At 41.2% G+C, this 16,544-nt stretch overlaps 1 protein-coding gene across 1 annotated transcript in view; it reads left to right on the top strand.

Annotated features, from left to right (window-relative positions):
- Positions 1 to 16,544, top strand: part of CPNE2 (copine 2) — an 87,025-nt gene that overhangs the window by 56,972 nt on the left and 13,509 nt on the right. Inside the window, exons 11-14 of the mRNA XM_074211260.1 lie at positions 2,703 to 2,836; positions 3,660 to 3,714; positions 8,145 to 8,196; positions 14,088 to 14,221. Coding sequence (XP_074067361.1) covers positions 2,703 to 2,836; positions 3,660 to 3,714; positions 8,145 to 8,196; positions 14,088 to 14,221 — 375 coding nt within the window. The remainder of the gene's footprint in view (positions 1 to 2,702; positions 2,837 to 3,659; positions 3,715 to 8,144; positions 8,197 to 14,087; positions 14,222 to 16,544) is intronic.

Here is a 16,544-nt window from a genome sequence, read left to right as displayed (position 1 = left end):
GGAGGGAAGGGAGTTGGGTCTGCCTTCCAACTCCCTTCCCTTCTAACAATGTCAAATCCTGATCAACTGCCTTACAAGTCTTCCATTGATCATCTTTAAAGGATTCACCTGGCTCAGGGCCCCTTCTGGAATTTTATTTTGCAGTCCCATTAGATCCTAAGAAAAGAGCATGCAGTAGAGTCCCCAAGTATCCTTAAGAAATTTTCCATCCAAGCACCCCCCCCCCTTTTTTTTAGGTTTTTTGCTAGGCAAACGGGGTTAAGTGGCTTGCCCAAGGCCACACAGCTAGGTAATTATTAAGTGTCTGAGACTGGATTTGAACCCAGGTACTCCTGACTCCAGGGCTGGTGCTTTATCCACTGCACCACCTAGCCGCCCCTTCAAGCACCCCCTTTTTAAATTTTTTTATTTATTTAAGGCAATGGAGTTAAGTGACTTGCCCAAGGTCATACAGCTCGGTAATTATTAAGTGTCTGAGCTCACATTTGAACTCAGGTCCTCCTGACCTCAGGGCCAATGCTCTATCCACTGCACCACCTAGCTGCCCCAAGCACCCTTTTAATGTTCCCAAATCACTCTTTCCCTTTCATTTTCTTTTAAAAAAATTTTTTTTAAAGTTTGATCATAAATCATTAACAACTAAAACTATTTCAGCATACAGGAGTAATATTGAAACTGAACTTTGTTATGTATAGTTAGTTGTGGTTTTTTTCTGCATTCAATTGAATATAGTAGTAAGAATACTGCCCTGTTTTATGCCCTCTTTAAACTTTTGTGTTTTTTCTTCATTTTTATTGATGCTATTTTCTCATTTTTTTTTTTTTGCCATTTCTCTCATTCTTCACTAACTTAAACACCAGTCAAATAGAAGCCATGGTTACAAATTAGTATTAGTAAAACCAAATACATCAAAGCATTGGTTGGGGCTGAAAATGTATGTCTTATTCTTTATCCTTTTAATATCCTCTAAAGCTCCATTTCCCTACCACCCTAGCACCAGGGGAGACAAGCTAGAGAAGGGAGGGTGGGGAGAGAAGAGGATACCAGAGCATTTCAGTCCCTATTTGTTGTCTTGTCATAAGGGAAAGGGAGAAAGGAAAAAAAAGGGAAGAGTTGCCATGGAAACTGAGTGGAGTGCAGGAGTCTTTTTTATTTTATTCTCTTTAAGTGCTGTATAAAGAGGCCTCAGGGTAGAGGGACTGGTTTGAGTAGAGGCCCCTGGGAAGGAGGGAGAATGGTAGATTAACTTGATGGTTTTTAGAGCTTTAACTGGACTTCTGGGAAGAAGGGAAGTCAGACAAACTCTTATTGTACCTTATAGATATATGTCCATCTTATCCCCCAGAACTAGATGATGAGTTCCTTCTAGGGAAGGGACTGTCTTATAAACCTTGTATTCCCCACCCCTCTGCAGTGTGGCGAAAGGGCTTGGTAATCAACAGATCTTTTTCTAAATGAATTAGAATTGGCTATCTCCACCCCTACCCAGTGCATTAGATAGCATTCTTAACAAGACTCTTTTGGACCTCTTCTCTGTCATCCTTTCCCTTTGGGAGATGACCCATTTTTACTTAGTGGAAAACAAAATTTATCCACCTTGAGTTTTCCAGTGACTTGGGCTCATGGCTTGAATTCAGGGTTGGAAGAGTCCATTAATATCATCACCTAATATCCATCCTGCAGGGTCCCTTCAGTTCTATGACTCTGTGATCCATGTCCTGGAAGTGGTCCCTGGATGAGATTTTTATGAGAAAAGTATAACCTATCAACCCCCAGATACTGGAAGGTCTAAGATAGAGGGGAGTCATTTACTTAATCCTCTCATTTTATGATGGAGAAATTGAGGCTCCATATTTGTCCATATTAACACAGCATATTCACTGGCAGAGTTAGGACTAGACTCTAGTTCTCCTGATCTTGGGCCAGTGTGCTACTGTGTTGGACATTAATGAGCCAAGCAGCTGGCAAGCTAAATCATGTACCTAGCATTATGCCAGATATTGGAAAGGATACCAAATGATATGAAATATAATCCTTGTCTTCAAAAGGGTTATAATTTAAGTTAAGAAAAACTTGAGGCAGGATGTGCCAAATGACCAATAAAGGGCATCAATTCTAAGGGATTTAGGAAAGAGTTCACAGGAGGGGATCATTGACATCGATAGATGGACAGGGAAGGCTCCCTTGAACATGTGGAATATGTACTGAGCCTTAGAAAATGAATAAGATATTTATATTTGTAGGGGGAGGGGGGGAAGGGCATTCCAGATAGAACTGTTCCTTGAAGCAAAAATTATGTACTGGGGGCATTAGTGAGGAGACAAATGTGGTCAGAATAGATATGAAGAGGGAAATGAGAGATAAGGCCAGAAGGCTTAGAAAGACCCAGGATCTGGAACACTAAAATGGAGGAAACTGAACTTTGTTCAGTAAAGGTTATAGGTTAGGAATAACCTGATCAGAACACTTTCAAGAGCTTTGCTAACATTCTAATAGGGGAAAGAAATGAGGTCTGTTCAAATCATAATAATGATAGATCTGAGGTGAGAGGTTTGTTTGGTACAGTATCTTTTCTTCTCTGGGACTGGAAGGTGTTGTCTGGACTGAGGGAAAGACTCAGAAACCCCCTAGGGATGGTGATAGAGGTGTCCTTGAGGGCATGTGTTTTATTGCCAACTATTTCTACTTACTTTTTTCTCCAGGTTGGGATAGACTTCACAGCCTCCAATGGAAACCCCCGTGATCCCTCCTCTTTGCACTACATCAATCCTGTGGGTACCAATGAGTACCTGTCAGCCATCTGGGCTGTTGGACAGATCATTCAGGATTATGATACGTAAGTTAGGGCCTTTCACTCTGCACCTACCTGACCCACAGGATCCTCTTAAAGCACCTCCTTCCACATTCACTCCCCTTCTTCATAGCTAAAGTACTGAGTATAAGGAATGGTACTCAGCAGAAATATTTACTGCTGCCATATTGAGATGAGCTTGGAAGTTAGGGGCCTGTGTTCAAGTTCTGGCTCCCCTAAGGATCACTATAACTGTAGGACTTCAGTCAAGTCACTTATCCTTCTTGCTATCAAGCCTTTTTCTTTATAAAATAAGGAAGGGATGGTTATGTAAACTGAGACCAAGGTTTCATCAACTTCCAATGGCTTTGGATTGTAAATGATAATACAGGTACAGTCAGTGTTTGTGATGTGTATTTTCCACTGAATTTTCCAATTGAAGAAGACCATCCATAAAGAAGCCAGGATCAGAGAAAACTGAAGGGCAGAAATTTGGGGTTAGGGCTAAGAGTGGCAATTTTTTCTTAACATTAAAGCAACAATGGGGCATTTAAGCAGTTCAACAGAGACCAGTTTTGTTTCTTCTGACTCAGACATTACCATGTTCCAGCATTAGCTGAAAACTAAATTTAGGGCTCGGCTCCCTCCATAATCTTGGATGGTACCATTCTGACAAAGCACAAGAGAGTCTCCTCATCTTGGGTGCCATTTCTGGCTTGGAATGCCTTCCAATGCTTTTGATCCCCAAGAGAAATCAGGCAGAGGCAGTGAACGATTAAGATTTCCAATGATTTCTTACTCCCTCCAGCTCTCCCTTCTTCCTTCCCCCTCCCATTTCACCTACATTGATTTCCTTTTTATTCTTTAGAGACAAAATGTTTCCAGCATTGGGATTTGGTGCTCAGTTACCCCCAGACTGGAAGGTAAGGACAAGTTGAGTGCATGTTTTTGGGGATTGGTGTGGTACTGTGGAAAGAGCTCTGACTTTGGAGTCAGTGATCTCCAATATTTACTATGTTTGATTTGGAGCAATTCACATAAACTCCCTGTGCTTCAGTTTCCTCCTCTGGAAAATGGGAGGGGGTGGATTGGATGGTCTCTAGGTCCCTTCCAACTATAGCTATATGGTTCTATGTTGTTGCTCTTGTTCATCTTCCTTCTCAAAGAGGACCATGATCATTTCCCTTGGATATCTCTTTGAATCTAGATTGAAAAAGCCCCCCAGGGCTGTGACCTCTCCATCTAGTCTCTTTTTTAAAAAATCAGTTAATCATAATTGATCTCAAGTGCTTATTAGGAAAGACAAGCAAAGAAATATGTCCCAACAAGTCAAATAAAGGATAAATAGGAAATGCCTGCCAGGGGGAAGGCACTAGAATTGTCTTTGGGAAAGGTCTCCTGTAGAACATAAGATTTCAGTTGGAACTTAAAGGAAGCCAAGGAAGTTAGAAGATGGAGTTGAGAAGGCAAAGCATTCTAGACATGGGAAATAGCTAGGGAAAATGTCTGGAGCTGAGAGATAGTGTCTTCTTCATGGACCAGCCAGGAGGCCACGTATTGGAGAAGAGGGTGTAAGAAGGCAGGAAGGGTTATGAAGGGGGATAGGTTAGGAAGGACTTTGTATTTGCATTTGATCTTGGAGAGGATAGGAAGTTACTGGAGTTTATTAAGTTGACTTATTCCACTTGGCTAAGACAGTCAGTTTTTTATGGATGTTTAATGTGGGTCCAGCCCTGTGTTAGATGCTGTGGGAGAACCTAAAGAAGGAGAGAGGTCCCTTGTCTCCAGGAGATTTCATTTTAGTTACAAATCACTGATTAACACCTGAGGGAGAAAAGACATAAAAGAGGAATATGGCTCCTATCTTTAAATAGTTGAAGACTTGTTGCTGAATTCTGGGAAGTAGCTCTGCCTGTAGTTCCTGAAGACTGAGGGCCCTATGTTGGGAAGGGAACTGGCAACATTGGCCTGGTCTCTTAAGTGGCAGTCCTGGAATGCACTGGCAGAGAGGAGCATTCGTTAATTGGCCCAGCTGGGAGGAGGCAAAGAGCCTTCCTTAGGCAGTTCACTACAACCATTACCCCTTGCTTCTGGCAATAGTAATTTTGAGCCCAGCTCCAACATGAAAGCTGGGAGCAAAACTTCTGGACTCCTCACAGGCTCCACCTGAGTCCCTAGGCTGAATATGTCAGGGTGACAGAGTCCTGCTCAGAGCAAACTTTCTGATTTACCTACTCCTGGGCTCTAGGCCTGGGTCAGTCTTCCCTCTTCTCTGCCCTCTAATTTCCAAGCTGCTTTCATACTGGAAATCTCCTTTCCCTAGCTTTGGGAAAAAGGTTTCCACATGTTACTTCAGGCACTAGGCATCACCTCTCCCTGAGCCCCAACTTCCTGTCTACCTGAGATGGGAGAGGGGTGGGGTGTAAGAGAGAGAGGTTAGTGACTATCAGCTTTAACTTAATGGTGCTGGGGTACAATTGCTTGATTAGTCAGGCCCCAATAACAAAAGCCAATCTGGGGTTATTGCTGAGCTCAGCCTACTATGATCTCTGAAGATAAAGAGCCACACAAATCATGCTGGCAACTCAGGATGTGCCGGTTGCTAGGCTACCACCCCATGCTTTCAAAGAACTGAGCTGAATAAGATGTTTTCTAGCACACAAAAGTCTCATTGGAAATGTCAGTGAACATCTTGCAAGGCCGCAGGGCCCCCAAAAGCCCTGGAAAAAGGAGAGCAGGTTGGGGTGGGGGGAACTACTCAGCAGAGTTCTTTGTCATTTGTTCCAATGACAAAACAATAAATCAACGTGTCTTTCCTGAACATTTGCTTGGTACCCTGCCCTGGGCTGTGATGTGGGGGAATACAAGAATGAGAAGACAGAGACCCTGCCCGTGAAGAATGTCTAGTTGAGGAGATAGAAAAACACAAAACATTGACAATATTGGGGTGTGGCAAAGCTGGGGAAATATGATCATCATCATTAGAGACAGGGCTGCCATGGAGAAGAGGGAATAGACTTGGTTTTTGTGATTCCAGGAATTGAGAGCCAATATTCACAGGCTCAGGATAAGAGAGAATTTCCTGTCCTTGGGCCATTTAAAAAATAGAATTGATATCTAGTGAGGTAGTGAGCTTAGGGGATATTCTCAAATGGAGCTTAGATAACTAAAGGTTGACATGGAAAAAAGTTTCAGATAAGATGAAGTTCAGATGACAGTTAAACTAAATGACCTTTGAGGTCCCTTCATTGGGACCTAGACCTTAAGGTAGCCTCAGGAGGCTAGTAGTCCAGGCCCCTAAATTTAAAAGGAACAGAAACAAAGACCCAAGGAGTAGAAGTGATTTGTCCAAGGTTACCCAGGCTTAAGTGACAGAGCTAGGATTAAGACCCAGGGCAATTCCCTCACTTGAACTACTTATAATTTCATCAGCATGGAAGCTCCCAATGGATCACAAAGCCTACCACACCTTGGAAGATTGATCTTCAGAGGCCATTAAGGCCAACCCCTTCTTTTCACAGATGTTGAGACTGATGGCGTTCAGGTGATTTATCCAAGGTCACAGAGACTGTAAGTGGCAGATCCAGACTTCAGTCCCAGATCTTCTACCTACAGAGTTCCCTAGGCCCTGAGTACTTAGAGGTAATGGGGAAGGAGAAAACAGCTAGGTCCTCAAAAGATCTGTCCTCCTTCTATTCTCCCTTCCCCTAATTCACTGAACAAACAAGGTGGCTATAAGGGGAACTGAGAAAGAAAAAAGACCCAGTGCTTCCTTTAAGAAACATTTGCTTCAATGAGAATAATTGGAATTGTCATAGAATGTTTGAAGAATTGGGTACTTATCTAGCTTCTGACCCTTAGGCAGTTAACTAAGAGCAGAGACTACAACTTGCATATGAATTATCCCCTTTGGGGGTATCTGTGGCAAAAGTTGTGCCTTAGCTGATATCTGATTGTTCTTTCCATTCCTCTAAGATGGACCTGGAAATTGAGTCACTTTAGCCTAAATTCAGACTAAATTAGAAAGAAAATATTGGCACAAAATGGATGGTCTTTGCCAGATAATTGTTTTGTCTATACGAGAACTAAACCTTAGCAAACCTGGAATGGTACCATCCTTCTGTGATTCATTCCTCACCCCTAAAAACATGATAAACCCAGGCAAGCCTGGGCTCACCCTCTTTACAACTCTTGACCAGCTCCCCTATAGCATTGCCCAGTGGATGGACAGACATCACTCTCTTTTCTATGAGCTTAGGAAAGTCAGAATTTATATAACTAACATACCAAGTAGCCCCTGGACCAATGTGGGGTGAATGGAGCCATTGATTGTCTAGAGTCAGCAGGAAGTAACCCTCAGACAAAGGCTTGTGGCTCCAATTCCCCATGGGACATAATCAGCTTGGCATGGAAACCAGAAAATTTGACAAGTTTGATCAAGTTTCCCAGGTGACCCACAAGCATACAAAGAAGCATCTGATTAGGTTTCTAAGCTTTGCACCTTCCTCTCCCCACCCCACCCTCCCAGCCAAGGAAAGGACTTTTCACACTAGAGGTTATGTGTGGATGGAGTTCCTAGTCTTAATAGGTGAAGAGATGGACAAAATTACTTCTCAAAGTCACATTCCTGTGTTTCCCTAGAAATTGGAGGGAAGGAGTCAAGGGAAAAAGAAGGTAATGGAAGAGTATTCCCCTGTCTTCCCCCCATACACCCCCCAAAACCCCTAGGAATTTGAATTCTTCCTTGTTCAAAGTCATATTTCCATTTGAATCAGACTTTTGATCCCCCCTAGTTTTCAGAAGCCATCATTCTCAGGAGAACATTATTGACCATTTCCCCTCTCCTTGTTTCCTCAATATCAGTATCATTCCTTGCCATGGTTGGGCTTCTAAAAGGCTTATGGGTTAACATAATAAAGGAAATGAAAAATTAAACTGACTCCCAACTCCCTGTCCAGACAGCCCGATTTTACAAAAGCATGAAGTAGGTGCTTGAGTCATCTGCAAAATGTCCATTCCTCAAGGAGCTAGTCTCTTGGGAGTTTGATAATGACCATGACTCCTTAGAAGGACTAGACTTTGAACTATATATATCCCTCCCCTCCAAAAGAAGTGGCTTGAGTTTGAATCATGAACCTCTGGGGGCAAAGAGTCTTTTAGAACTAGGTTCCATGGTACTGAGTAGGGAGGTACCATTGAAGGGAGAACTTTGAGGGTTAAATTCTGGTTATGCCCTTTCAGTCAGTTCTTGGAGAGCAAATCTCTATGTACTTTGCTGGGTCTCTATCCCAGTTGACCAGGGGATACAATGGGAGGGACTCATTATAATAACATTTTTTTTTCTGGGTTTCAGGTTTCTCATGAGTTTGCTATCAATTTCAACCCTACCAACCCTTTCTGCTCAGGTAAGTTGTAGGGACCGGAAAAATTGAATACAAATCCAGTTTCTTAATCTCCTATTGGGGGAGGGAGGGTTTCTGGTTCCTTCCCTTTATCCTCTTATGGGATCTTTTTTATGTCTCTTTTCTTATCTCCCTGTATTTCATCCATTAATAGAATCACTGAATACCCTTTTTATACACCAAATATTAAATGCTTACTGTGTGTTGGGATACAATGCCATCATGGAGTTTTCAGTCTAACCTGGATGAGATTTTAGAATAATAACAGCAAGTCATTGAAATGGCCCTTTAGAGGAAGGGTTACAAAATAGTTGACTACATGCATTTCCCCATATGATCATCATAGACACCTTGATAAATAGGTACTAGAGTAGTGACTTCATTTTACAGATGAAGAAACTAAAACTTAAGGAAGTTGTCTTTGCCAGGGTTCCAAAGGCTAGTGAGATTCAAACCCATGTCTCTCTTGACTCTAGGCCCAGTTTTTTCTACTACATGCTGCTGCCTCTACACCACCCCCCTTTCTAACATCTTGGAAATTATTTGTTTTCATTTTTATCCTGTAGAAGATGAAACTGAGGGACTAAGAGGAAGTGATTTGTTCAAGATTACATAATGAGTTAGATAAGGGATGGCTAGGTGGCGCAGCAGATAAAGCACCGGCCTTGGAGTCAGGAGTACCTGGGTTCAAATCCGGTCTCAAACACTTAATAATTACCTAGCTGTGTGGGCTTGGGCAAGCCACTTAACCCCATTTGCCTTGCAAAAAAAAAAACCTAAAAAAAAAATAATGAGTTAGATAAAGAGCTGACAGTAGAACCCAAATTCCTCATTCCGAGTTCAGCAGTTCTCACATTATACAATGAATCTTCATTCCTATCTGAACCCCCACTATGTGTATGGATAGCCTTGATTCTTCCCTTCTTCTTCCCCCCCTGCTCCCTTGTTTTCTAAGACCACAAACAGAGCAGTTTTGTCTGGCATGATCCAGGCAGAAATGACAATTGTGTCTGGGCTCTTGAAAGCTCTGAACACCTGCTGGGTGTCTCCTGTCACTAGGAGGTGAAGACTTTTGAAGAGCACAGACAGACAGCTGGAAAGATTGGTGCCAGCTAGGAATACATTCTGTCAACTGTCTCCAGAATCTTTTATCATCATCTTTGTTTTGTTCCTACTTCTTCCAGTCTACCTCCTTCTCCCCCCCCACCCCCACCAGATTCTAAGCTATCCAGTGTTCCAGTCTCCACAGGCCTCAAACAGCAGAAAATCTGGTCCAAGGGTCAGGGGAATAGCAAAGATAATCCTATTTTCAAGCTCATTTTAGCACTAAATGTAGTGCCAGGTACATGGTAGATAATAAATATTGAGTTCAATAAGTAACTGTCAAGTGCTTATTAAGAATGGCCAATCAAGTATTTATTTGTTCAGTGTTCATTTTGTATCATTAGGCATTGGGCACACAAATATAAAAGTGAGCCAGTCTCTGCCCTCAAGAAGCTTACATTTTTTTTTTGCAAGGCAATGGGGTTAAGTGGCTTGCCCAAGGTCACACAGCTAAATAATTAAGTGTCTGAGGCCAGATTTGAACTCAGTTACTCCTGACTCCAGGGCTGGTGTTCTATCCACTGCCCCAAGAAGCTTACTGCTGTTACTGGTGTTATCAGAAGATGTTAAGAAAAGACCAAAATGTAGCCAAAAATCCTTTCCACATGGACCGTAGAAGCTAGGTACCACTAAGAAAACTGTTTGCCTGCAAGGTTTAGCTCACATTTCCTCACTTAATGCTCACAAAACACCAAAGAGGCAGGTAGGGCAAGTATTATAAAACCCTGCATTTTGCAGATGAGGAAACAGAAGTTCAGATATGGTAAATAGTTTGCTATAAGGTCAAAGGCAGAAATAAAAGCCAGTCCTATCAATTTATGTGGCAGTGTTCTTTTTACAAGATAAAGCTATCCTTCTAAATCATACCCTTGACTTTTGACCAATCTAGCTAGGAGAACACAAACGAGTCAGTTCTCATTATCTCAGTTTCTCAACCTATTTTTTAAAAAAATGATTAAGAAGGCAGCATGGATAGGATGTGACCTTAGAAGTTGGAATTCTAGGACTTGCTTATGAATCTTGGACCTAATACTACCTATAAGATCTCAAGAAAGTCACTTTCCCTTCTGGATTTTAAGTAAAATAATGGAGTTGACCTAGATGACTCTTAAGATCCCTTTGAGTTTTCCATTTATGAGCCTATCTATTCCTAGATTATCTCAAAGCTCTTTTCCTGCCCTTAGTTTTTGTGATTTTTTTTTTTTTTGGCAAGGCAGTGGAGTTAAGTGGCTTGCCCAATGCCACACAGCTAGGTAATTAGTAAGTGTCTGAGGCTGGATTTGAACTCAGGTACTCCTGACTCCAGGGCCTGGTGCTCTATCCACTGTACCGCCTAGCCACCCAATTTTTGTGATTCTTAAAATTTGCCTCATCTCAAGACTCAGCACAGGTACTCTTGCTATTTCTTCTCTGAAGGACTTCCAGGGTTATACTTCAGAGATCATGAGAGGAAAAGGCAAGACAATGTAGAGTGGCAGGAAGGCCATGTGGGAGATTGAACCCTGGAACATCAGAAGATGGTGGGTTTCAAGCCAGAAGGGTGAGGGTTTGACTTTCTCATAATCACAGTTCTATCTCAGAGAACAATTAGTCATGACCAGAAACCATGGCCTAGAGGAAGGAGGACTGGACAGAATGGGAACCTATATAACTTCCTAGTTTATATAGGTGAGGAAAAAGGCTGACTTTGGGAGAGGGGTGGGAAAAGCACTATACAGTAGTTGAAGAGACTCTAGACTTAGAATCTGGAAGAATTGAATTAAAAACACTAGCCCTTTTTGACCTTGGGCAAATAAGATATAACATATGTAAAGTATTTTTGTAAATCTTGGAGCATTATATACTATTATTTGAGGCAATGAAATGGTTCTGGTCCTGGGATCAGGAAGAACTGAGTTCATATCTAGCCTTTTTTTTCCCTTAGGTTTTTGCAAGGCAAATGGAGTTAAGTGGCTTGCCCAAGGCCACACAGCTAGGTAATTATTAAGTGTCTGAGATTGGATTTAAACCCAGGTACTCCTGATTCCAGGGCCGGTGCTTTATCCACTGCACCACCTAGCCGCCCCATATCCAGCCTTGTTGAGGATGTTTGTCAGGGAGGTGATGCCATGATAAGCACATGAATTGGATTTGAATGGGGGGGGGGGGGTTGTGCTAAATCACCAGTTTCACTTTTTTCTTCAGAATCCATATGGATCCAGGATCCAGATATGAATCGGGATGGCCCTGGATATAAGGCATTCAGGATTAAGTGACTTGCCCAAGGTCACATAGCTTGTGTCAAGTGTCTGAGGCTGGATTTGAACTCCAAACTCCCTGACTCCCAAACCAGAGCTCTATTCACTGCACCACCTAGCTGTACCTATAGCCAGTCTAAGACACTTAATGGATGTGACCCTGGTCAAGGTACTTAAATACTCTCGGCCTCAGTTTGCTCATAGAGTTATGAGGATCAAATGATATTTGTAAAATGCTTTGCAAGTCTTAAAATGCTATGTGAATACTATTATTTTCAATTTATTATTACTTGTTTCCTCATCTGTAAAATGAGAGGGTTAGAATCAGAGGTCTCTAAGCTTTAAATTTATACTCCTGTAAAGTCTTTGGGAAAGAGGGAGAGGTAGGAGAGTGACTTCCTTAAGGTCCCATGAAAAGTAAGTCATAGAGTCAGAATTTAAAATCCAAGATTCCAATTCCAGTGCTCATTATGTTAGACCATGCTTCCTCTAAGAAATCAAGACCCTTATGTTAAATACAATTGTGCATGTACTTTTACCAGACTGTTCACTGCCATGGGGAGGGGTGTAGAAAAAATGTGGAACTCCATAAACTTGTGAATGGATGAATGTTGAAAACTACCTTTGTTTGTAGTTAGCAAAATAAAGTAAATCAAGACCCTTCCAACACAGAGAATTCAAGTGTTCCTGGGGTTGGGCTTAGTTCCCATAGGAGAGGGTGTTACTTCTCTGCAAGGCAGGTAGAAGACCTGTCAGACTGTTCATCGAGTGTACTTAAATAGTACACCCACATCAATGACTCCCTTGCTTTTCAAGCTGAGCAAAAGCACCACTAAGTATCCAGTCAGTTACATAAGCTCATGTGTATGTGTGTTTTTCCCAAATTGTCAATACCTCTCTATCATTTTCCTGCAGAAGTATGTTGTTAGGGGGCTTGGTTTGGCATGTAACTCAACTGCCTGCCTTCCTGAGAGACTACAGATTGAGACCATTCTGACTCTATTGTCTGCAACCATAATAGAAATACTTCCAAATGAATACTTGGGAATTGATCTGGCATGGAAACCTTTTGGGTCCCTCAATTACAGTCTCACATTTATGACTTGAGCCAATTTTGGGCACAAGGTATCAGGGCAGACAGTTTGCTTGAGCCTATTCTTGCCTTTAAAGTAGGAGAAAAGGACTAAGTAAGCTCAGAGCTAAAACAGATCATTGAGAATATCAAATTTCAAAGTCTCTATTTTGCAGGTGAGGAACTGAGGTCCAAAGAGATAAAATGACTTGCCTAGGGTCACAAAGGCAAATTGTGTTTACACTGAGTGTCAGCAGAGCCGTTAAATGCACTCTGTAATTTAAATAGAGGAGAATGATTTTGTCTGTTGTATGAAGGATGAATTGGAAGGAGCAGGGCCAGGTGGGAGGTAGTACAGAACATACTGAGCCTGGCAAGTAGCTCAGCACATAGCCATTTATCTGGGGTCCTGCATGTAGGTGTGAAATGACCAGTATTTGATCAGCTTTTAAAACCAAAAAAAGAGAATATTTCCATATATAAAGTAGAACAGAAAAAAAAATTATATGTGAACTTATTACATATAGCTGATTTTATAAAAGTTATGTAACAAATTCCAACATGTTCCTTTCAGAATTGTGCTACTTGTGTTGCATTTCTTGGAAGATGTTTCAATGATCCCCTTTGCTTTCTTTTCTTTTTTTGGAGGGGGGGAACACTAGAACTCTCTTCTCTTCTCTCCTCAAACAAAAATAGATATGGCTTTTGTAGCACATAAGCAGTTAAAAAATCCACACATTCACCCTGTCCAGAAATATATATTTCATTCTGTTCTTTCATTCCATGTCCTCTTCAGTGCTCTAGAGTCATGGTCGGCTATTGCATCAAGCAGAATTCATAAGTCTTTGAAAGTTGTTTGTCTTTATAAGATTACGTTATCAAGTACAACTGTCTAAAATGTTCTCTCTGGCTCTGCTCACTTCATTCTGTTTTAGTTTAAGACTTCTCAGATTTCTATAAGCAAGCAAACTTGGGGCTCAGTGGGAGGACTTTTAATGATGATGTCCTGATATACTACTAGTTTTTATTTTCATAACTTGGGAGTAAATGAGGCAGCATGGCATACTCATTCATTCAATTTACAAGTATCTATTACGGCACTGCACTGTACTAGACAGCAAAGATAGGGTAAAGAGACATACACAATCTTGTGTATGTGAATAGGAGAGAGGAAGGCCAGCCTCCGAGTCAGGAACACTGAATACAATCTTGCTTTTGACACTATTAGCTCCAAGGCCATGGGTAAATTGCTTAACTTCTCTGAACCCTAAGCATCTAAGAGACTACAAATGAATATCAGTGAGGGGATGGGCAGTTTTCACAATAGGAATAAACTGATAAAATTACATGTCTGGACACAAAAAAATACAGATAAAAAAATCCTGGGAATCCCTTATTTCATTCAGTTAACTCTCTGAATGGGGATGTTTTTCAAACCAAGACCCCAATGATGCTTAGATGTTTGTGTCTTCCTGTTTCAGGTGTGGATGGCATTGCCCAGGCATATTCAGCCTGCTTACCCCACATCCGCTTCTATGGACCTACCAACTTCTCCCCCATTGTCAACCACGTAGCACGTTTTGCTGCCCATGCTACAGAGCAACAGTCAGCCATGGTAAATAATCTATATACATTCTTGTGCTGAGTAAGATGGAGTGGGTTGGAAGGGAAATCTTGTGTCTCCATTTCCCCTCCCCACAGACTCAAAAGGACCCAGGTAAGAAGGCACAATCCAAACTTGCAGTATTGGTCTAGGTGCTGTTCAATGAAGGCTTTGGGCCTCACATGCTGTCTCAGAATGACTTGGTCTTCCTGACCTGATGGACCAGAGTAGTTGGATCTTTGTTGAGATCTCACTTCATTGTTAGGGTCGTCTGATAGTAGAAAAGGTTGGCAATAGAGACTCCCAAGTTCTATCTCAACTTCTCCTGTGAATGAGGCCATTGTAGGCCAGTGAGGCAGGTATGTACATCTTTTCAACCACCTGTCACTGATAAGTTTGTGACTTTGGGCAAGTCACTAAACTTTTCTAGGCCTCAGTTTCCTCATCCATAAAATAAAGAAGTTGGATTAAGTCACTTTTAAGTCACCAGTCAGAATACATTTATTAAATGCTGGCAATGTGCTATAAAAACTAAATCCCTACTTTCAATGAGATTTGATTCTCATGGAAGACAACATAAATATAAAGTGAATTTAAACATAGAAATATAAGAAGAGATGTCAACAAATAAAGGAAGCAGAGGATACTATGAAGTGGACATAAAAAAAAGGAGTTACTTCAGACCTGTGTTACAGCCAGTGAAAAGGCATGAGATGATGGATCATAGGTGAGGTATCTCTATCCAGTCTGGCTAAAGGTTGTAGGAGACAGAATATGAATCGAGAGAGAGAGAGAGAGAGAGAGAGAGAGAGAGAGAGAGAGAGAGTCAGGGACCATGTTATTAAGGTCTTTCTATGCCAGTTAAAACAGTTTATTTTTGATTCTAGAGGCAATAGGGAGTACTACAGTAAAGAGATGACATGGTCAGACCTGCACTTTAGTAAAATTACTTTGGTCACCAAGTGTAGAATGGATAGGAGTGAAAGATGCTTGAAAGAGTCCAATACCACAAAGCCATTACAATAAGAGGTAATGAGGCCCTGAACCAAGAGAAGGGCTAGATTCTGCAGAGGTAGTGATAGTAGAAACAGCAAGATTTGGCAGCTGATTACATATTGGGGGGGGGTGAGGAATAGTGAGGACTCCATTATCACAAACTTGGGAGAATTCATAGGGATGTTTTGAGGTGGAGGGGAGATTTGGAGGAGAAAATTGAGTTCAATTTTAGATGTCTTGAATTTATCTCCAGGTCAGTGGTCTGAAATGACTAGTAGTAGGCAAGTGGTAATATGACTAAAATTTATAGTCTTCTGCATAGTTAAAACCTGTTCAAACTGATGAAGTCACTTGAGTTTAGAGGGAACAGATGAGGGCCTAGAACAAAGCTTCCAGAATACTAACAGAAAATTATAATGAGCTAATGAAAGAGATTAAAAGGAATAGTCAGATGGAAGAGAAGGAAAAAGAGAGATTATCATCAAGAAAAAGTATCCAGGAGGAGAGGTTGATATCAAATGCAGTAGCTAAGTCAAGAGGGATGATGATTGAGAAAAGAACATTGAATTTGGCAATTCAGATATCATTGGTCACTTTGGATAAAGCGATTTCAATTGGACGATGTTGGAAATCAGACTGCAAAGGGTTAAGATTTGAGAAGGAAAAAGGAGGCTTAAAATAGATATTCTTTTTCAAGGAATTTGGTTAGGAAACAGAAGAGAGATAAAGAATAATGGGTTGTGTGTAGAGTTTAGTAAAGGTTATTTAAGGATGTCACATTTAGGCATACTTGAATTTATGAGGGGGAAAAAAAATGGCTAGGGAAAGGTTAATGGGAAAGGTAAAGTTCCAGTGAGATCTGTTCCACGGATGAGCTAGCTTTAGCCAGCTAGTCAGCAGGCCTGACTCCAACCTCACAAGCTTATTCCTTATCTTCAAATGCATGATGTGTTGATGTGTAGCAGTCAGTGCTGCAGAATCCAGTCTTGAAGTGAAACGCAATGAGATCAAAAGTGTTCAGATGGGTGGTTTGTGAACATAGTTCCCTTAGGGAAGAATGTTAACATTTTTGTTATTTTTTGTAAGTATCTTATTAAAGAGTAAGAAAAAGAAGTGGCAAAACAGATCAGTAGATAAGTCTAAATATATGCAATGTTCTACAGCTGTTGACCTCTGTTTTTGAAAAGAGGTGGAGGGAAGTGTCATCTCATATTCCTTCTTCTATGGAATGCTTATTCTTTGTAATTTTGCAAAAACTGACTTGTAAAGGTTCCTACTTGTTTTCTTCACTTTGCTTACTTCACTGTTTTTCATGTAAGTCTTTCCAGGCTTTTATTTT

Source organism: Macrotis lagotis, chromosome 1 (genome assembly GCF_037893015.1).
Source record: "Macrotis lagotis isolate mMagLag1 chromosome 1, bilby.v1.9.chrom.fasta, whole genome shotgun sequence".
NCBI classification, from domain to species: domain Eukaryota; kingdom Metazoa; phylum Chordata; class Mammalia; order Peramelemorphia; family Peramelidae; genus Macrotis; species Macrotis lagotis.
The sequence above is the reverse complement of the archived record's forward strand: the minus strand, read 5'-3'. Positions and strand labels throughout refer to the sequence as shown.